The sequence below is a fragment of the Castor canadensis genome, chromosome 13 (assembly GCF_047511655.1).
Source record: "Castor canadensis chromosome 13, mCasCan1.hap1v2, whole genome shotgun sequence".
NCBI lineage: Eukaryota > Metazoa > Chordata > Mammalia > Rodentia > Castoridae > Castor > Castor canadensis.
The window spans coordinates 99,139,350-99,162,993 of NC_133398.1; the positions used below are offsets into that span (position 1 = coordinate 99,139,350).

General features: G+C 33.9%; 1 protein-coding gene across 1 annotated transcript in view; it reads left to right on the plus strand.

Annotated features, from left to right (window-relative positions):
• Positions 1-16,471, plus strand: part of LOC141415479 (uncharacterized) — a 110,216-nt gene extending 93,745 nt beyond the window's left edge. Inside the window, exon 6 of the mRNA XM_074052193.1 lies at positions 147-16,471. Within this exon, the coding sequence (XP_073908294.1) occupies positions 147-308 (162 nt within the window). The 3' untranslated portion in view covers positions 309-16,471. The remainder of the gene's footprint in view (positions 1-146) is intronic.
• The last annotated feature ends 7,173 nt before the right edge of the window (positions 16,472-23,644 follow it).

Sequence of the window (23,644 nt, forward strand, 5' to 3'; positions counted from 1 at the left end):
TAGTCACTATATATCCCAAACACACAATGTGACCGCATATGCCATCAAGGCCCTCATAGTGGTAATTAAGGTCAAAGAAGGCCCTAATTCGGTGTTCTTAAAAGGAGAATAAGGGATACCAGAGATCTTTTTCTCTCTGTGTGCAGGCAGAGGAAAAGCTATATAAGGACAATGAGAGGATCATCTGCAAGTCAGAGAGGCTCACCAGACACAGTCCTGCTGGCACCTTGACCTTGGACTTGCAGCCCCAGAACTGTGAGAAAATTAATTTCTGTTGTCTAAGTCACCCTGCCTGTGGTATTTCGTGATGGGAGCCCAGACAGATTAATAAAATACCTTCACCTGGAAAAAAAAAGAGTCAACAACAGAAGGCAGCACTAGGTGAACTTAAGGAATTAAGGAAGGTGAAAGAAATATAAAAGGGAAAAAATGAAAAAAAAACTTAATCATAAGCAAATTTAAATGTGAATGGATTACACTCTAACTAATAAAATGGCCAAAAAAGGTAATACATTTATAAGGAAATAATAAATTATTTAACATCCAAAGGCACTAATATATAGAGGAAGAATGAAGGTAAAAATATATTCCATGCAAATAATAACTAAAGGAGAGCAGAGTTGGCTACACTAATGTGAAACAAAATAGACTTTAAGTAAAAAAAGTTACAAAAGGCAAAAAAGGAGAACAAATGAGAAATAACAATAGTACTCATGGAAGCAACAAACACCAAAGCAACAATTATATGCTAAAGTTTGAATAATGGTGTCCCCTCTAATTTCATATTGAAAATAAATCCTCAGTGAAAACAGAGTTAAGAAGTGTGGCCTCTGATAGGGAGTTAAGTCATGAGTGCTCTGCTCCTCATGAATGGGATTTGCTTTCTTAGCAAGGCTTTTGAGGCTAAAGCAGGTTTTTCTTGCTCTTCTAACACTTCCACCATAGACGGACAAAATATTCTCACCCTCAGAAGTGGTAGTAACAAAGTACCATCTTCGAAGAAGAAATCAGCTCTAACCAGACTCTCACTCTGCTGTTACTGTAATTTTGGACTCCAGAATCTCTGATAAATAAGTTGGTATTATTTATAAATTACTCACCCAGTCCATGTAATTTGTTACAGCAACATAAATGAGCAAAAACAGAATATGTGTCAAATATGGACAAAATTGAAGGGAAAAATGACCAAATATACATTAGAAATTGTAATATTCTACTCACAAGAATGAATAGAAGGTCAATAATACTGCATAACTGTGTAAACAAGTAAGTAAAACACTGATAAATTCATAACAGTTCACCACATGATAGCAGAATGCCCACATTTTTCATGTATAGGCTACCGTTCTCCAGAATACACCAATAATTAGTTCCCCAAACTAGTCTCAGTAATTCTTTTTTTTTTCAATATATGACCTGGACCTAGGAGTCACTATGTAGCCCAGGCTGTACTGAACTTTTGATTTTCCTGTCTCTGCCTCCTGAGTGCTAGTCTCAGTTAATTTTAAAATATTAAAATAGTACAAAGTACTTTTTTAATGGTAAGAAATGAAGCTACAAATAAATAATAGAATGAAAACAAGAAAATTTGGCTAAATGCATAACTTAAATTACATACTTTCAATAAAGTAATGGATGAGAAAAGTAACAAAGGGGAAAAGAAAAAATAGTTTGGGAACAAATAAAATAAAAAATAACAAAGTTTGTAGAATTTACTAAAAGTATTAATTAAAAGGAAATTTATGGATGGAAAAACTTCCAATTTAATGAGAAAAGATGTCAATTCAAAAACTTAAATTTGTATCTTAAGAAAATAGAAAAATGAAGAACAAACTCGATAGCTAAAAGAAAGAAGGAAATAATAAAGATTAGAGTAGTAATAAATGAATGGTTGGATACACATTCAATAGAGAGAGTATATTGGTTTCTTAGAATGATCAACAAAATTAACAAATCTTTAACTCAACTACCTAAGAAGAAATGTGACAGGACATAAGTTAGCAATGAAATTGGGGAAATGAATACAACCTTACAGAACCAAGAATTATGAGTGAAACTATGAAAACTGCATGCCAATGGCTGGATAGCTAATATGAAATGGACAAATTTCTTGAATCTCACAAACTATTAAACAATTTTAGGACAAGATTATTTAGACAGGCACATGCGGATCATGCCTGTAATTGTAATTACTTAGAAGACTGAGATCAGGAGAACAGTGACTCAATGAGAACTTTTGAAAATAACAAGAGCAAACTGGACTGGAGGTTTGTCTCAAGTGGTAGAGTACCTGCTTTATAAGTATGTAGCCCTGAGTTCAAGCTCCAGTGTCACCAAAAAAAAATAAGAAAGAGACTCAACAGACCTATAAAAAGTACATAGCAACAAAAATTCATCAGGAATCAAAAACCTCCCGCCAAAGAAAACTTTAGGACTAGATGACCTTGCTTCTGAATTAAACATTTTAAAAAGTATTAACACGAATCTTTCACAAATTCTTCCAAAAACTCTGCAATATGAAATTGCTTATTAATTCATTTTATGAGGTGAGAGATTCTGATACCAAAGCAAAAGGCAGCACAAAAAATTGACCAATATCCCTTATTAATACAGATACAAAAATACTAACTGAATTTTAGCAAATCAAATTGTTCAATATATTAAAAGTACTTACACAGCATGAACAAGTGGGATTCATCCCAGGAATGTGAGGTGATTTAACTAAAGAAAATCAATATATTATAACACACTACTAGAAAAGGAAGGTAAAAAACTGGATTATCACCCCAGTTGATATACCACATTTGAAAACATTGATAAATGCATTTGAAAATATTCAACACCCTTGCTTTATAAAAAGAGTTTAAAATGAGGAATGGAAGAAAACTTTCCCAACATATTTAACTCATAGCTAAGGCTACTCTATAGTAAATGACTGAACATTTTCCCATGATCAGAACAAAAGAACGATGTTCACTCTCACCATGGGTACACACTGTTGTACTTAAAGTTCTAAACAGGGTATTTGGTAAAAAAATTAATAAAAAGTCAGTCAACATAGAGTAATGCAAATCTCAAAATCTGTAAAACACTATTTTCCCATCATAAAAGCATAATGGGATACTTTAATTTTTGCTTGGACATTTAACACACAGATCAGATGCTTAAATGACACCTTGTAAATTATTGCTGCCAAGAAATTGTTTGAAACATAATATAACATGACATTTAAATGAACTATAAATAGAAACTATTTGGTGGAGAACAATAGCAACCAGAATCAAATCATTTTGAATTTTCTATAATAATAACAAATCAGCTGTCATGAGTCATATAATCTCCTTAATTTTATCAAATACTTTTGGAAGAATGATTTCTTTCTCTCTCTTTTTCATAAAAGAGCAGATGAGTCTTTTTAAGCCCAGTTTAAAGGATCAAATCATCTCACATGCTTGTATCTAATCAGATGTGTCAAACAATAAGAAGAGAGAGCCTTCTTTCCCTCAATATGTAGGCTCATATCAAAGCATGAGCTCAAGCCAGGCTGATAACAAGGTCAATTTAACCATACTATCTACTACACTTTCCTCACAAGTTAGCTGCCTAAGTCACCCTAATCTGCTGGCCTGAGTGGCATTATCTAGAAAATGCTCTAGTATGTTTAACCTCCTAACTTATGAGGTCAAATAAGATGATCATGTAGTCTATGGAAAATGAAAGTTATTTCTTCTAAGAGGGGCATGGTTCTTTAAATGTTGACTTCTAGATTTTCTTTGGTTTTTTAACACTTTTGGAGATTTATCTGGTTCCCTCTGGTTCTGTAGGTTGATTCAAATGAATTAATTAATCATAGCTTCATGATCTATACGTTTTGTGATGTTAGACCTACCCAAAGACTAATGTCACAGTGACAGCCTTGACCTGTATAAATTATTTACCAGTATGACATCTAAATATAGTTTAAATTCTTAAAATTGGGGATAATGTAGAAGTAAAAGCAAAAGCACACACATGCACACACACACACACACACACACACATATATAATTGAGCTGTTTTTTCTCAAGTAATATTTTGTTTAAATATTAAATAAAGCAGCACTCTGACAGTTCATAAAGAAATGCTTGTTTTTTTGATGTTCCAATAGTCCTATGAAGACAAATTCCAGATTTTCATCTAGAAGGTGCTAAATAAATTGGAGTTTACCCAAAGAAGCATAAACAGACTTAAAAAAAGAGAAAATTTTAGTACTTTTTATTTTTATCTTTGGTTAGCCATGATACAAATTAACACAATGCTTCTGTTGTGGCACACATAATAAAGGACAACAGGTCACTGCTGCTGAAGAACTGTGGTAGAGTCCCCAGAGTGAGATTTTGATATGGTGGACAAACTGAAGAGCATGATGAACATCCTTTATAGAACATAGTGTATCTGAAAAAAATATGTACTTCTGTTCTTTAAAGGGTCAAAATTATTTACTGTACTCTTCATAAATTTTCAGAACATGATAATTCTCATTCTATGTTTTAAATGTATGCAATAAAATGTGTAAACATGTAAGTAAATGCAAAGGTGATACCTGTTGAAACTACTCCAGGAAGTGGAGGAGGAGGGATGAAAGAGAATGGTTGAGGAAGTATATTCATGTATGATGTATTTGATATACTCTAAGAACCTTTGTAAGAACCTGTACCTTCATGTAATCCCTCCCATCACAACAATAAAGGGAAAAAAACTGAGATGGTAAAGTAAATGCACAGTTTCATTAGTTAGCTTACCACAGCTTTAAGCATGGAATGTACTTTAATATATTTGTGTAGTATTATAACTGATCTTCTAATCATTGTTTTCTAATAATAAAAATGAAAACCCTTTCTTCCTTAAACTCAATGAATGTTAGAAATATGTGGGCTTCATGAATGTATCCAAATAAGTTTTTCCTTCATTAAAAATACAGAGAACAATGTACTCCTTCATAAATTGTTACTTTTAAGAGGTAATACTTCAATAGCTAACACTTCAAGAATAATCAAAACTTCTCTTCACAAGCCAAGAAGAGGAAGATTTTGACAATCTTCTGAAGGCACCTCTGTCAAGTTACTTCTGTAACAAAATTTGCAAATTCCTAACAATTCTCACTACATATACTCATGTCATCAGTTTATATAATCTTCCATGCTGGGCCCGTGGTAGCACAGGGTTTGCTAAAAGATGGTAGGAAACACATTAAAGGTTTCATATAATGGTACTTTTTCCAATACAGCAAAGTTATTTCAAATTTTTAATTTCATAATAAATATACCAAAAACAATAGTGAAATCCAAAGACATTTGGGTATGTAAAATTCACTTGAAATCTGTAAGTCTAAACTATAGCTACCATTTCCATTTGACTAATGCTATATGAAATTAAATGTTTGGATTGGGAAGATATCGGTTTTCTGTTTAGTTGATTATAGATGAAAGACATAAAACATCAGAAGTGTAGGTCAACTATCACATCATATACAATGTATATATCATCAAAATTAAAAACTGGATGAGTGAAGAAATAAACAATCAACAACCAGATCAATAAAAGAATACCTTCATATTATGTATTTAATCCTTTTCCTTTTTCATAGCATAAAATGAGACTCAAAAACAATCTTTATTCTTGAGATATTTTATAAATTTTCTGGGAAATATCCTTCATGGAACAATATTTGGTACAGTTTCTAACAGTCAATAAATGCTACGTAATAGTAGTGGAACTGCAGTATCAATGAAGGGCACCATAGTAATCAATTGCAATATAACATCTCATTTAGCAACCCAAGAGAAGGCCTTAAAGTTGCCACTATATGTTATAGCAACACAATAGGTGAATAATGTGAGGGACAAGGTTAAATACATTGTCAAGTTCACAAAATTAGTAAATTATAAGCTAGAAATTAAACCAAAGTATGCACATATTGTGTTCTTTAATAAACAACTACATAACTAAGCTGACTACACTGTGGTTTTATACTTCAGGAAAATGGAAAGACTGGATAGATTAACTTAATGAGTGGACAACTCTGTAGGCTGTTGTTATGCCAAACTCTTAAGGATCCCAATATTTCCCTAAGTGATTCACAGGAAAATCAGAGAAAGTGAATCACTGGGACAAGGACACAAGAATCAGGATTGAAGAAAGGAATTCAAGAAAAATTCACAGATATTATATGTCCTCCATCTGGTTATTAGACTCCAATACAAGGAAGCAAAACTAAGTCATTTACTTTTTATAATTATGCTAAAATTCTTATGTTTAAGTGAAATAACATCTGAGCATATGTTCATCTTCCTGTGGCAATGATTCTTTGCATTCTGCAGTAACTTATTAGAGCCTTTATGCTGCTCAATTACATCATACCACAGATGTACAATGAGGCAGTTAAGAGAAGTTTCCTGAAGTGAATCCTGGATAACCCAGCTCTTCCCAGGAAATTTTCTTTATTTCTTATTTCTTCGATTACATTTCTCTCTTGTTTTCTGCCTTCTGGATTCCTTAATGTCTTTCCCATTCTCTTCATAAGTTAAATAAGAATGAGAACCTATATTTGTGATGGTTTACATGTTTCAAAGTCAATATTTTAACAAAGACAGAATATTTCCCAACATAACCCTTTGGAGCAATTGATAACTGTTATTTGTACAATTAGTTATTATAATCAATTGAGTAAATGACTCTGAAAAGGAACTGTTGTTAGTCATATTTTCTCCATCAGGAAATAAGTTTCTTTAATGTGTTTAAGTGGCTTATGTAATAACAAAACTGGGACAGGAACTGAAATATAAATAAAAAACATTCAACAACAGTCTATACTTTATAATATCAATTGATTTTGTAGGAGTTCAATATTTAAACAACCCTAAAGTGAGTATTTTTTCATAATACTCAGTATTTGGTCTTTGAGGGAATCAGTTGCATGGTTCATAGCCACACACCATATTTATTGTATCTGAAGACAATTTGGGCAATTTAAAAGTGAGCACTATATTTCTGCTTTCCTTACTAGCACATTAAAATTGTTGGCATTAAAATTATATATATGGAAGAACTGTCTACCAATAACTTCTATATTAAAGTTAAGCTCTTCAATCTTAAGGACACAGTCCTAATATTATTGCAAGGGCAATTTAGAGATTCAGGGGAAGATCTCAGAATTTTTAAACATCAATAAATAAAAGGAAACTAAGAAGAAAGTGGTATCTACACTTAAAGTTTTAGGTGACTGTCTTGATGGAATCCTTTTTTTTCTCTCAAATTCTCTCTTTTCATTTCCATATATTGGGTTCATGTCCACATAGGTTATCTCCTAGACTCCACTCCTTCATCTTCAACCCACAATAAAAGTCAAATGCCCCATGCATAAATAAAACTGACTAACATAATATGTTTCTAAGTAGCAATGGAGACCAAATATCTCCTTGACCTTCTTAATTTATAAATTTTACACTTTCAGCTTCCCCAAAGTGTCTACACAATGTTTGAACTACAAGATTACTGTGTCATTTGCAAAAATCTGATGATGATCTTAGAAAAAATTCCAACCCATGCTAATGTGTCCTAAAATAACACATGCTGATATCTTCTTGAGTCATTTGAATGTGAAATTGTAATCTACTGTACCATCATAAGAGGAATAAAAAGATTTTACCTGGGGTTAAGAAGATGACTGACATAGTGATGAGTGAACATACAATTAAAATCAAGAGCAGGGCAATACCAATTCTCATCCCGTTTCTCTGTGGAGGTCTGTTACTTCCCAATTCCCATAGGGATAAAAATAAAGACTCATAATTATACATGCTCCAAGACCAATATAATCATAAAGGAATGATTCACTGCACAGTACAATTAGTTTGAAAGCTGATTAGAATTTGTTTCTTCTTTAGTACCTCATTTAATTATTTAAAGGTGCATATATTATAAATGGCTATCTTTTGGGGGTTAATCTTATTTTTCTATGAGATAAACAAACAGAGCACTATGCCTTCTGTCCAAAATGTAGGTGGTGATCAAATGTATTGAATATAAATACCAGGATGACAGCCAAAATTCTCTTAAAAATGATTGTGCAAATAAAGTATGTCCATTTACATTTATCCCAACTTTCTAAATGGAAATGTTCTAGAAGGACTGTCAAGTATTTTCCTCACTTGATGGGGAAAATGAGTATCCATGAGAAAATCATTCAAAATGTCTTTCACCACAAAGCAATTCACATTTTTCAACACAGCATGCTCATTTTAAACAGATGCCTTAATATTCAAAAATGCCAAAAGACATAGTCACTAAATTAAATGAGTACTTTTCTACCAATAGTTAATGACATTCTCTTGCTGGACAACATGCATGATATGATACTTGCAAGAAGGTAAGACTGACGGGGAGGATAAGTGACAATCTCTCACAGTGCTTGCAGTAAAGCTACTCATTTTTCACATAATCCATATTCTATTTTTTTGATTGGGAATCTATAAACCTAATTTGCCAAAGCAAAGCCCAGACCACACTGACTGCCAACTTTTCTTTGCAAAGTTTATAAAACATTACCCTGTACTCTCTCAATTACTACCCTATATTCTACCATTTCTCATCTTTTCAAGTACCATCTTGAATCAGAAATGGTTAACTGATTTGAGGTAATAAAAAAATGAATGTATCTCATTCTTTATGCATGCAAAAATCTCCCAAAAAGCCATATGGGATGTTTTCTTTTCTTTTTCTAGAGGAACTTTGACTTAAACAGAGATTGATTGAAACAGAAATGATAGAAGCATTTGATAGTTTGTAAATGAGTTACTGTGACTCACAGATTACAGTATTAATGTCTATTTCCACAAAGGAGTTGTGCACTGAATTTTGCCTTAAACACATTAACCTTAAAGAAGTACACTCGAAATGAAACAAACAGGAACAAAGCATAGGAATTGTTCTGAAGCTTGTTTTCCTTTTCAAGTCAACCATTCTATTTTTCATTCTGATGAAACAGATCTAGTGGAAGTCAATTCTACTCTTTGTTGCTATTGTTTAATACTTTATCTTGAATAATGCTTAGTTTCCCACATCTCTTTTCCTCTTGAAATTTGTTTAGAATTTTCATTTATATTTCCACATAATATAAGAAAGTGGTTCCTGCAAATTACAAGCTTTAGAGCAGCAACTTCAAGACAAGCAGTAGTTGTCTTATGACCAGATAAACCCTTATCTGGACTGTAACCTACCTGCAGGTTGCTAAGTGTATGTTGTGATGATTGCTGATTCTCTGCAATTAAGCCCAATTTCCAGGCTCCTCTGGAGTTAGTGTCACAGAAAAGGACAGGTTAGTGCTGTAAAGCAAAGACTATAATGGTTTTGTAAGTTGCAATTGAAAGGATTTGAAGGGATAGTTGAGGGCAGGAAACAACAGTGAGTGGGTATCTGGAACAAGAATCATAAATACTTTCGCATTTATTACTATAAGGAAGGTGAGCAGGTATTATTGTGTGGTCTGAGTGGCATTATCTAGAAAATTGCTCTAGTTTGATTAACCTCATATTTTATGAGTCTAAGTAAGATGATCTTGTAGTCTATGGAAAATGAAAGTTATTTCTTCAAAGATGGGCACGGTTCTTTAAACGTTGCCTTCTAGGTTTTCTTTTGTTTTTTGACACATTTGGAAATTTATCTGGTTCCCTCTTGTTCTGTATGTTGATTCAAATGAATTAATTAATCATAGCTTCATGATCTATACTTTATGTGATGTTAGACCTACCTAACCACTAATGTCACAGTGACAGCCTTGACCTGTATAAATTATTTACCAATATGGCATCTAAATTTAGTTCAAATTCTTAAAATTGGGGATAATGTAGAAGTAAAAGCAAAAGCATACATATAGTGTAGCTGGGTGTTCTCAAATAATATTTTCTTTAACTGAAATAAAGCAGTGATCTGACAGTTCATAAATAAATGCTTGGTTTCTTTGATGTGCCAATAGTGCTATGATGACAAATTCCAGATGTTCAACTAGAAGGTGCTAAATAAATGGGAGTTTGCCCAAAGAAGCAAAAACAGAGTTAAAAGAAGAAAAAACTTTAGTACTTTTTACTTTTATCTCTGGTTAGCCATGATACAAATCAGTACAATGCTTCTGTTGTGGCACAAATAATAAGGGACAACAGGTCACTGCTGCTGAAGAACTGTGGTAAGAGTCCCCAGAGTGGGATTTTGATATGGTGGACAAATTGAAGAGCATGAAGAACATCCTTTACAGAACATAGTGTATCTGAAAAAATATGTACTTCTGTTCTTTAAAGGGTCAAAATTATTTACTGTACTCTTCATAAATTTTCAGAACATGATAATTCTCATTCTATATTTTAACTGTATGCAATAAAATGTGTAAACATGTAAGTAAATGCAAAGGTGATACCTGTTGAAACTACTCCAGGAAGTGTGGGAGGAGGGATGAAAGAGTTGGTTGAGAAGGTGAATTCATGTATGATGTATTTGATATACTGTAAGAACATGTGTAAATGATTTAATGTAATCCCACCCATCACAACAGTAAAGGGAAAAAAAGAAAAACTGAGATGGTAAAGTAAATGCACAGTTTCATTAGTTAGCTTACCACAGCTTTAAGCATGGAATGTACTCTAATATTTTTGTGTAGTATAATTACTGGTCTTCTAAGCATTGTTTTCTAATAATAAAAATGAAAGCCTTTTTGTCCATTAACTCATTGAAAGCTAGAAATATGTAGGCTTCATGAATTTATCCAAATAAGTTTTTTCTTCGTTAAAACTAGAAAGAATATTGTACTCCTTTCATACATTGTTACTTTTAAGATGAAATACTTCAATAGCTAACTTTTCAAGAATAATCAAAACTTCTCTTCACAAGCCAAGGAGATTCTGCCAATCTTTTGAAGGCACTTCTGTGAAATTACTTCTGTAACAAAATTTGCAATCAAGCCAAAATTACAATGAACATGAGATTCTTCAGGTATGGACTTGCTTTGCTTAGCACTTATCTGCAAACTGTAATGGTGTTTTAAGTGAAATAGCTTCAAAATAATTTCTTAGACCAGATGATTTTTTGTACGCTTTTATCTCCACCCCCAAAAAAATCCACTACATTTTCCTCAAGGTTGAAAAGTCTCTGTCAATTAATACAGCAGATTTAGTCCTCTATTTGTTAGTAGAAAGGCCAGTGCTATTGTTGTCGTTGTTCCTTTTTTATACTAGATTATAGTTATTAGTGCTGTAATACATTCAGATATTACTTCATCTTTTAGCAAACTAAATCTCCTTTCTTTTACAAGATATTTGATGCCACAGTTTGGATCTCCAATATTTCCCAAATGCCTGGTGTCAAGCTTGGCATTATGGGGACTTGGTGGAAACTTAAAGACATGGGCTCCAATGGGAGATTTTAGGTCATTGTGGACATAACCTTGAAAAGAACCACACTCTCTCTTCCTCTTTCTTCTTTTCATCCCAAGGAATGTAACTATAAAAACTATACAAATTTCTAATCTCAACACTGATTGGAAAAGTTGTGCTAGATTCAGCCCTTCATTCTAAAGCTCCAATAACTTGATGAAAATGTCACTGTCAGGAGTTTCCTTCTGGCATATATTTCCCCTCCTTGTTATAACCCTCAATAAGATCAGTGGTTTTACCTAGAGAACTAGATGTTAGGTTCATAGCAATGCACAAAGATTAGAAGGGAGGTACTGCATTGTCTTTTTAGCTGGTATTTTCCTTATTGGTAGATCCCTGTGTGGCTGAGGGTTAGAAAAGAAGGCTTGGTATAATTAAAGCACTAGAGTCTAACTACAGGCATTCAGAGCCACACATATATGCTAAATTGAAAGAATATACTAGTGGTTTTCATAAATATTCATGTCTTCAAAACTGAAACTTCAATAAACTCACTTTTTTCTTAAGAGATGCAAGATTAGATAACTTCTAAGAGTACTTACAAGTCTGTAACTCAAGTCATGGGCTGCAAATGGTTGAACTTCTGCTCCGATAAATGATCCAGAGATATTAGCTTTGGGATAAACATAAAGTCCATGTAACTGGGCTGACATCATGCTGGGTCACAACTCAAGAAATTCCTAACCATTGTCACTACATACACTCATGTCATCAATTTATATAATCTTCCTGGCCATGCCCCTGGTAGCACTGGGTTTGCTAACAGATGGTAGGAAACACATTTATTTGCTTCCTATAATGGTACTTTTTCCAATACAGCAAAGTGATTTCAAATTTTTAATTTCATAATAAATATACCAACAACAATAGTGAATCCAAAGACATTTGAGTATGTAAAATTTGCTTGAAAACTGTAAGTCTAAACTACAGCTACCATTTCCATTTGACTAATACCATATGAAATTAAATCTTTGGTTGTGAAGATGTGGGTTTTCTAGGTTTGTTTAGTTGATTATAGATGAAAGACATAAAACATCAGAACTGTAGGTTAACTGCCACATCATATAGAATGTATGTATCTTCATAATTACCTACTGGATGAATGAACAAATAATCAAATGAACAACCAGATCAACAAAAGAATACCTTCATATTATGTATTTAATCCTTTTCCTTTTTCATAGCATAAAATGTGACTCACAAACAATCTATGTTCTTAAAATATTTTATAAATTTTCTGGGAAATATCCTTCATGGAACAATATTTGGTACAGTTTCTAGCAGTCAACAAATACTACATAATAGTAGTGGAACTGCAGTATCAATGAAGGGCACCACAGTAATCAATTGCAATATAACATCTCATTTAGCAACCCAAGAGAAGGCCTTAAAGTTTCCACTATATATTATACCAACACAATAGATGAATAATATGAGGGACAAGGTTAAATATGTTGCCAAGTTCACAAAATTAGTTAATTATAGAGCTAGAAATTAAACCAAAGTGTGCACATATCCTGTTCTTTAATAAAAAACTGTAAGACAAAATGAACATAACTAAGCTGACTACACTGTGGTTTTATACTTGTGGAAAATGGAAAGACTGGATAGATTAATTTAATGAGTGGACAGCTCTGTAGGGTGTTGTTATGCCAAACTCTTAAGGATCCCAAAGTATCCCTAATTGATTCACAAGAAAATCAGAGAAAGTGAATCACTGAGACAAGGACACAGAATTAGGACTGGAGAAAGGAATTCAAGAAAAATTCACAGATATTATATGTCCTCCATCTGGTTAATAGTCTCCAATACAAGGCAGTAAAACTAAGTGATTCATTTTTCATGATTATGCTAAAATTCTTATGTTTAAGTGAAATAACATCTGAGCATATACTCATCTTCCTGTGACAATGATTCTTTGCATTCTGTAGTAACTTATTAGAGCCATTATGCTGCTCAATTACATCATACCACAGATGTACAATGAGACAGTTAAGAGCTGTTTCTTGAAGTGAATGCTGGATAAGTCAGCTCTTCCCAGGAAATTTTCTTTATTTCTTATTTCAATTACATTTCTCTCTTGTTTTCTGCCTTCTGGTTTCCTTAATGTCTTTCCCAGTCTCTTCATAAGTTAAATAAGAATGAGAACCTATATTTGTGATGGTTTACATGTTTCAAAGCCAATATTTTAACAAAGACAGAATATTTCCCAACATAACCCATTGGAGAAATTGAAAACTGTGATTTGTATAATTAGTCACTATAATTACTTGAGTAAATAACTCGGAAAAAGAACTGTTGTTAGTCATATTTTTTCCATCAGGAAATAAGTTTCTTTGATGTGTTTAAGTGGCTTATGTAATAATAAAACTGTGACAGGAACCAGAATATAAATAAAAAGCATTCAATGACAGGCTATATTTTATAATATCAATTGATTTTGTAGGAGTTCAATCATTAAACAATCATAACATGAGAATTTTGTCATAGCACTCAGCATTCAGTCTTTGAGGGAGTCAGTTGTGTGTTTCATAGGAACACACCATATTTACTGTATCTGAAGACAATTTATGGAATTTAAAAGTGAGCACTATATTTCTGCCCTTCTTACTAGCACACACTAAGGAATAATAAACCTTTTGAGCATTAAAATGGTATCTATGGAAGAACTGTCTACCAATAAGTTCTGTATTAAAGTTAAACTCCTTAATCTGAAGGACACAGTCCTAAGATTTTTGCAAGGGCAACTTAGAGAGCCAGGGGAAGAACACAGAATTTTTAAACCTCACTAAATAAAAGGAAAGAAATTGGTATGTATACTTAAAGTTCTAGGTGACTGTCTTGATCAGATCCCCTTTTTTCTCTCAAATTCTTTTTATTTCCATATATTGGGTTCCTGTCCATATAGGGGAAATCCTACGCTCCATTCCTTTTCAACCCACAATAAAAGTCTAATGTTCCATGCATTAATAAAACTGACTAACATATTTCTAAGTAGCAATGGAGAACAAATATCTCCTTGACATTCTTAATTTGTAAATTTTACACTTTCAGCTTCTCCAAAGTGTCTACATAATGTTTGAACTACAAGATTACCATGTCATTTGTGAACTATCTGATGATATTCTTAGAAAAAATTCCAACCCATGCTAATGTGTCCTAAAATATCACATATTGGTATCCTCTAAAGTGATTTGAATGTGAAATTGTCATCCACTGTACCATCATAAAAGGAATAAAGAGATTTTACCTGGGGTTAAGAAGATGACTGACAGTGATGAGTGAGCATACAATTAGAATCACCAGCAGGGCAATAGCAATTCCCTTCCAGTTTCTCTATGGAGGTCTGTTACTTCCCTGTTCCTATAGGGATAAAAATAAAGACTCATAATAATTGCTCCAAGACAAATATAATCATAAAGGAATGATTCAGTGCACAGCACAATCAGTTTGAAATATGATTAGAGTTCATTTCCTCTTTAGAACCTCATTTAATTATTGAAGAGTACATATATTATAAATGGTTATATTTTGGGGGACAATCTTATTTCTCTACAAGATAAACAAGCAGAGCACTATGCCTTCTTTCCAAAATGTAGGTGGTGATTGAATGTATTGAATACAAGCAAACTCTGCTCCTCTGGCTGACTACCTGCCTTCTCAGTGAACTTCTCAGAGAGCATGCAAACCAGATCCTGCCCACCCTATAACAATTTCTGTTAAACCAGGGCATCTTGTTCTCCAAAAGGATCTTCTACCTTCTCCATTGGGACTTCAGTGGACCCCCCTCATCTGGTCATTCTCATAACACCCACTGCTGTCAAGCTAGGTGGGTCCCCCAATGGCGGCACCTCTCAAGAAACAATTAGAAAATGGAGAAGGGAGTTGGAGGACTCTTGAAATTGTCTAGGGAAGAACATTTCACAGTGGTTCTCCTGGCCAATGCCCATCCTAATGCCTATGTTCTTGCTCTCCTATTCTTAAGTTTCCTCCCTTGTATCATACTACATGTCTGCTATTGCTAATCAAAAATTTAACCAGTTGTACCTTCAGGGATACCAACCTCTCCAAAACGCCAGGATAGTTGGCTGATATCCACCATGCAGAGGTTGGAGGATTGGCCCAAGACTCTTTATGACATGTGGCTACAAGGGACCTTCATCAACTTCAGGGAAGAGGAAATCTTCATTTTTGGAGCCTGGGTGTATGCCATCATGAGGCTCAGCACCCAAACTGACCCTCCCTTCCCCTATGCCGCCCCTTGCCAGATCGAAGAAGCCAGAGTGAGCACAACTCCCCCCTCCTTAACAAACAAAAAAGGGAGGAATGTTGGCAGTAATGGCACCGATAGGTTTCAGTTCTTATTTCACCCCTAAGCCCCTGTTTTCCAGGGTCACGGTCCTGCCTCCCAGGGTCACAGTCCAGCCTCAAGTCTAGCTTGAACCCTACTTCTGCCCCAACCTCCAATCAGCATGAACCATAAGATCCTAACCAATCAGATCATACTGAGTCCCACTGAGGGGTATTTAAGCCCCTGCCCCTCTCTCCCTCTCTCTCTCTTGGCTCTCTGCTCTCTCCCTCTCCCACCTGGCAATGAAGAATCTCTCGGCCAAATCACTCCTTTCCACGTGGTCACTTTTGGGGCCCACATTTCCTTACAGTCTTCATGTCTGTTTTTGTGCCAGTACCATGCTGTTTTTATTGTTATTGCTTTGTAATATAGTTTGAAGTTGAGTATTGCCTTGGCTATTCATGGCCTCTTGTGTTTCCATATAAATTTCACAGTAGATTTTTCAATCTCTTAAATGAATGTCATTGGAATTTTGATGGAAATTGCATTAAACATGTAGATTACTTTTGGGAGTATTGACATTTTTACTATGTTGATTCTACCAATCCATGAGCATGGGAGATCTCTCCACTTTCTATAGTCTTCCTCAATCTCTTTCTTCAAAAGTGTATAGTTTTCCTTGTAGAGGTCATTCACATTTTTTGTTAAGTTTACACCTAGGTATTTGATTTTTTTGAGGCTATTGTAAATGGAATTGTTTTCATACATTCCTTTTCAGTTTGTTCACTATTAGTGTATAGAAATGCTAATGATTATTCTATGTTGATTTTATATCCTGCTACCTTGCTATACTATTGATGGTGTCTAGCCAAATCTTTAACCTTGATTAACTTGCAAAATAAAAACAGAGATGCACAGTGACCCAATGAACATTTGGTTCAAGGGAGTGGAGGCTGGGAAACCCATGACTTTGGGACCCGTATCTGCTCCCCATCTGGTGAGGGCCTTCTTGCTGAGTCACATGGTGGAAGGTGTCACATGGTAAGACAGAGCAAGCATGGCAGCTCTGGTCTCTCTTTTTTCTTCTTCTAAAGCATCAAGAGCCATCATGGGCTACTCTCACAACCTCATCTGATCGTAGTTGCTTTCCCGAAACCACACTTCCAAACATTAAATATGAATTTGTGGTTTAAATTTCTGACACATTAACTTTTTTATGTGTGGAACAGTTTCTAATCGTAACGCCTATATTTCCATCAGAATTGAGATTATAAAGAACATTGTCTTTTGCTACATGGAGCATCCATTGTTACTGTACGATTTTGCATTGTGCTTCATTTGTGAAAGTGTTCTCTGAGAGTATTGCTGGGTGCAAAACATTAGTGAATAGTCACTTAAGTATGAGCACTAATGACAAATATATAATACATAATTCATATATGATGAATGATATATATTTGGGACGAAATTCAGACAGGCGTTAATATCTTGGAAACTTATCATGACTGTTTTTGTTCTTTATGATACTGGGGATTAAAGTGAGGGCCCCATGCATGCTAGGCAAGCACTGTACCACTGAACCATGACCCCAGCTGCGTGTGGTTGTAAGATAGAGTGCTACTTCGTTCGTGATGGAGATACCTTGAGTGCAAAATATCCCTTCAATAATAAGTTACATATGATAGAATGTCAGCATAATAAGTGTAATATTAGCATAATTAGTGCAACTACAGTAAATACTATTACTGTATACATTTTACATAATAAAGTATAAGTGAATGATAAGAAATAAAAAAAAACACCAGGATGATAGCCAAAATGCTCGAAAAATTATTGTGCAAATAAAATGTGTGCTTTTATATTTATCCTAGCTATCTAAATGAAAATGTTCTAGAAGCACTGTCCAATAATTTTCTCACTTGATGGGGAAAATGATCATCAGTGAAAAAATCATTCAAAATGTCTTTCACCATGAAGCAATTCACGTTTTTCAACAGAGCAGGTTCATTTTAAACAGATCCCTTAATATTCAAAACCCCCAAAATACATAGACAATAAATTAAATGAGTACCTTTCTACCAATAGTTAATGACATTCCTTGCTGGACAACATGCATGATATTTGCAAGGAGGTAAGATTGATGGGGAAGATATGTGAGTATTTCTCACAGCACATGCAGTAAAGCTACTCTTTTTTCACATAATCCATATTCTATTTTGATTGGTAATCTATAAACTTAATTTGCCAAAGCAAAGCCCAGACCACACTGACTGCCAACTTTTCTTTGCAACGTTTATAAAACATTACCTGTACTCTCTCAATTACCACCCTATATTTTAGCTCTTCTCATCTTTTCAAAGTATAGTCTTGAATCAGAAATGGTTAACTCATTTGAGGTAATAAAAAATGAATGTATCTTTTACTTTATAGATGCAAAAACCACCAAAAAAAGCCATATAGGATATTTTATTTTCTTTTTCTAGAGGAACTTTGTGTTAAACAGAAATAGATAGAAACAAAATGATAGAAACATTTGATAGTTTGTAAATGAGTTACTGTGACTCACAGATTACAATATTAATGTCAATTTCCACACAGAAGTTTTGCACTGAAGTTTGCCTTAAACACATTAACCTTAAAGAAGTACACTCTAAATGAAACAAACAGGAACAAAGCACAGGAATTGTTCTGAAGCTTGTTTTCCTTCTCAGATCAACCATTCTGTCTTTCATTCTGATGAAACAGATCTAGCAGAGGTCAATTCTACTGTTTGTTGCTCTTGTTTAATGAGTCTATCTTGAAATAATACTTGGTTCCCACATCTTTTTTCCTCTTGAAATTAGTTTAGAGTTTTCATTTATATTTCTACATAATTTAAGAAAGTGATTTCTGCAAATCACAAGCTTTAGAGCAGCAACTTTAAGACAAGCAGTAGTTGTCTTTTGACCATAAACCCTTATCTGGACTGTAAACTACCTGCAGGTTGCTAAATGTATGTTGTGATGATTGCTGATCCATGGAAATCCAATTTCCAGGATCCTCTGGAGTTGTGCCACAGAAAAGGGCAGGTTACTGCTGTTAAGCAAAGACTATAATAGTTTTGAAAGTTGCAAAACACTCATCTTTGCAACCTAGAGAGAATTGAAGGGATAGTTGGGGGCAAGAAATAACAGTGACTGGGTATCTGGACCACGAATCACAAATACTTTCAAATTTATTACTATAAGGAAGGTGAGCTGGTATTATTGTTTCACAGTGCAATAAAATGGAGAAAGTAGAGAAATAGAGCAAATAGAACTCACTTTTCATTCTAGTAAAAGAGATAATTACAAGTTCAAATCCACCTTTGTGACCTTGATCCAATGTCACTCTAACTTAAGACAAACAGAACAATTACTCCTTGGTGTGTTTTTCAGTTTTGAACATAACAGAACCATGTAGAGCCTATGAGAACTTGTCTAATAGAGTAATAACTACTTTGATATCTTACTATATGTCTGGCAGTATGCTAAGTATTTTGTATTCCGAACTTCGTATAATCCCCATGGTAATCCTGTCAGATAACTTTTATTTTGACAGATGTACCAATGAGAAAAATAGGATTTAGAGAAATCATTTGCACATCAATTTACTATTAACAAATGGAAGAGCAGAGCCATAAAGTCTGGCTACCAAAGCGATATTCTTAACCACTACAGTATGCTGCTCCTAAAAAACAAATATTTCCAAAACAGGCATATGAACAGATTAATAAATCAATGGAGTATTTGGGCATGCATAATGTAGTTGTACAGTAATAACAATTATTTAAGAAAATCCATACAAGCACACTGAATTTAGTTATGCTTTTAAGAAAATGTATATTTTTGCAGTCACAGACACCTAAGGAATCATAACATTTAAAAATGGTAAAATATATTTGAGGAAGAAATATTTTTCTGTTTATGAAGTGAAGTACATAAGAATGCATGTCACCAATAATACCATACCCTAAGTGCCAAGGCATCTCCAAGCGTCAGATTAATAATTGCTGACTTAATGATCCTTTATAATAATTCTTCCTTTCTAATCACCCCACATTTCATACCATAATGATACTTCTAAAAAAGCTATCTTACCCATGTCACTTTGTTCCCCAAATGTCCTTACCCTATCTAAAGAATGAAGTATAAATGTGTAAGTCTAGGCAAATAATTGTCTACTGCAGTCTATATTAGCATTATCTCTTTTGGAGAAATAAATTTTATCCAATACTGCTGTGATTAGCATTGCCTGCGTTTGTTTCAGGTGCTTTAAATTTCATTTATGTCACCATTTACATTTCTAGTTCTATCTCATCAAGTACACCTCCCCTATTTTCTTGAGGATTTCAGAGCTCCACTCTTGTTAAGCAAGTGCTTCATTACTTGGCCATACTTCCTACCATGTCACCTCTCCCATTTTTAGTCTGTTTCTTGGATTGGATCTCATTAACTTTGCATGGGTTGCCATTGGCCTCACAATCCTCCTACTTCTGCTTCCTTCTTAGTCAGGATTACAGATGTATGTGATCAAGCCCAGTCTACCATCCAACCCTTTTTGTCATGGTGTAGATAATGAATGTCTCCCAAAAAACCATGTGCTGAAGGTCTCCACCCTGCAGCACTAATGGTAGATGATAGAAACTAGGAGGTAGAACTTGCAGAGGGAAACTTGGTTACTGGGGTAGTGCCCTCAAAGAAGATATTGGGACTAGTGCTCTTTCTCATTTTGCTTCCTGGCTGCCATGAGGTGAGGAGGAGTTACCTTTGCCACACAGTCCTGCCATGATTTGCTGCTTTGCCATGGACCCAAAGGCAACCAGGCCAAGTGACCATGAACTGAAACCTCTGAAATCATCAATCAAAATAAATACTTCCTCCTTATAAGTTGATTTTCTCAGGTATTTTGACACCTAGGTGAAACTAACTAATAAACCTTTCATTTGCATGCAATGGTTGATGTTGTCAGTCTTTCAACATCTTGCTTACATGTCTCTAACCTAAGGCATTTCTCCAATGTATATAAGTCAGAGATGATTTTCTTTCCCCTATAGTACACTGTGTTAATAGGTTTGAACCCAACTCTACTAATTAATAGCTATGAGACTACAAATATGCTTCTAAGCTTCAATTTGTTTTTTAACTCTGAACAACTGGAATAATTTTTAAATGTTGTAATAATTAAAGTGAAATAACTCATATAAAACTTTTACATAGTATATAACAAAAACGTTGATACTAAGTGAACTACTTGAACTCTTTTTCCTCAATACTTGCAATAGTCATTACTTGTCATCATTCAAGTTCTCTCTACTGCACTTTCTTGCCTCAGGGAAGCCTTGTCTGAGCTCTCTAAATTAAGATGTTATGCACCCTCATAATGCAGCTTTACTTTTCTTCATAGCAGTAAAACTTTTGGGCAAACCACACATCATATGTTCTGTTTAATTATTCATCTATAATAATAAATAGTAATCTATTTAAATATTCATTTAATCTTCCTCAGTAATCCAGAATAGAAGCTTCATGATGTCAGTAACCTACTTCATTTTGTTCTCCTCTGTTTTCTTAGCAAATCAAACAGTGTTTGAGTCATACTAAGGATGCCATAGATAATAAAAAATAAATGCATAAATGAATGATAAGTAATAAAAAGTAATAAATGGTAACATATTATGATTATGGAGGTGGCTGTAGTGAGAGTGTGGTTTATATCCATGTATAAATAATCAATCACTTCACTGTTAAAGTTGTTACCTATTTGAAAAATCATATTGTATTCAACTTTAAATTCCTAGGGCACTTAACAGTCTCTGGTTCTTTTAATAGGTGCCTAGAAACTGATTACCCAATGAAGTAAGTGGTGTAAATAGAGGTTAGAAAGGGTATAGAGATATATTGCCCTTAGTAAAAATGCACATTAATAACAATCTTTTGAACTGTGACTTGACTGATTACTAAAGGTAAATTTGAATGAAATTATTTTCAATCTCATTTATCTGATATTTGGATTCTGAATACAATTTCCATTCTTCAAGTTTCCTTCTTCAGAAAGCAAACTCTTGCATTATAACTTCTGTCTCTAGGGAAAGTGGTCATAATCAATTTGATTGTCAATAACTCTGCTCAGTCAACATCTGAAAGTACATTCCAGGCCACAGAACAGTAGCCAGCAGCTGTAGAACAAGTTGGGTGTTTATCTGCATGCTCTAGAGTTAGAACAGAGTTGATGTTGGGTTATGATTTACACCAGGGGGTTTCAGAGATTTATGAACAAATATTAAATTATCCACATGCTTTTGCAAATTAGTCTTCCACTGTGTAGAGGTATCAGTTGAAGTACAGTCTTACACTGCACAGTGATGTTATGGTCAAAGATGTACCTCATATAACATATACCATATATAACATGGTAGGAACTACATGACCAAGCACCCTTCATGACATTCACTCAAAGACAATGGAGTCTATGAACATAGCCTCAGAATACATTTCTGTCTTTTAGCAACACATGACTAGACTTCTGTCTAACTGAGTGTTATGATTGTCTAGAAACACATTAGCATTACTGACGAAACTAACCTGAATTTTTAAACTAGCTATTCATGCATATCCACTGTAACCCAAGTACTTACAATTTGGAGAATTTCAGCTTAAAAGAAAAGACTGGCTATTACACTGTTTACCCAACAACAAATTCATATTTATTTGCTTGTGTGCAAAGAGAAAAATTTTAGAAAACATAAGAAAAAGCAAGTTTTACATGTTTCATTTGGCAAAATAAGAAAGAAGTTATCATTAGATTTGCTTTCCCTAAAAAGAAGGTAATGTGAAAATCACCAAATACTGAATACTCTGCTTACAATTTCCTTTGAGAAATATCAACGTGTTCATTGGCCACATCTACCCTGGAAGAAACTTGATCCAACAAAAAAATGTTGAGATTATTTTCTCTAAATCTATACTTGGATGTAGAAAGGAAAATCACGGACATGTTGAAATTATATCACTAGGTTAGATGTGGGTATGTTTCATAAAAATAGATTTTCTTCAACCACATAGTCACAGAAACACTGCAAAGGTTCTGTGAAATACCTTTAACCCTGCTTGAAAAGATGAAGCTAGTGTTTTAGACTTAGAGCATTAACATTTATTACACTGATCATTTACTTTCTCATCATAATCCCACCAGATAATCAGAAACTTAATTCACTTGCCTTTTATTTCTTCCCTGCACCTACTTTATTACCTCAATACCCTTTTTATGTGGTTAACTCTCCACAAACACAGATTCAATGTTTTCTGAAAGAAATTCCATAAAAATCTACTTAAAAACCCCAAGGTATTCAACTATTTTATCAATTTATTTCCTGTTAAATAGCACAAAAGTTTGAATTATTTTTATTTGAATTATTTTATTCTACTCATGATGTCTACATTTTTAACTGTGAATACTTTCAACTCTAAATAGGTCACGAACCATCAAAAGACATCATTGATAATATGCAACTATCATAAGGGAAGTTTTATAATTTTAAGTTTTGTATTTTGCTTCACGGTATTGGGAAAGATCACATTTTAGAATTACAATTTAAAAAGACACCCGAGATAGACTGCAACACATGCAAAAATGCTTTTACTTCTGTACTTAAGAAATGCTTAACAAGTTCTGGCTTGAAAAACCTTGACATACAAGGGTTCACCACTTGTCCAGTTGTCTGAATCCCTACAAATAATACCATGTGGAAAATTAGTGCTTAGAATGCTATAGTAGATACAGCTAGGAATAAAAATTAAAATATGACCTGTTGCTAATGTGCACAAAATCTAATGAAGCATTTGCTAATTGCACTTTCTTCTGCAGGTCAACAGCA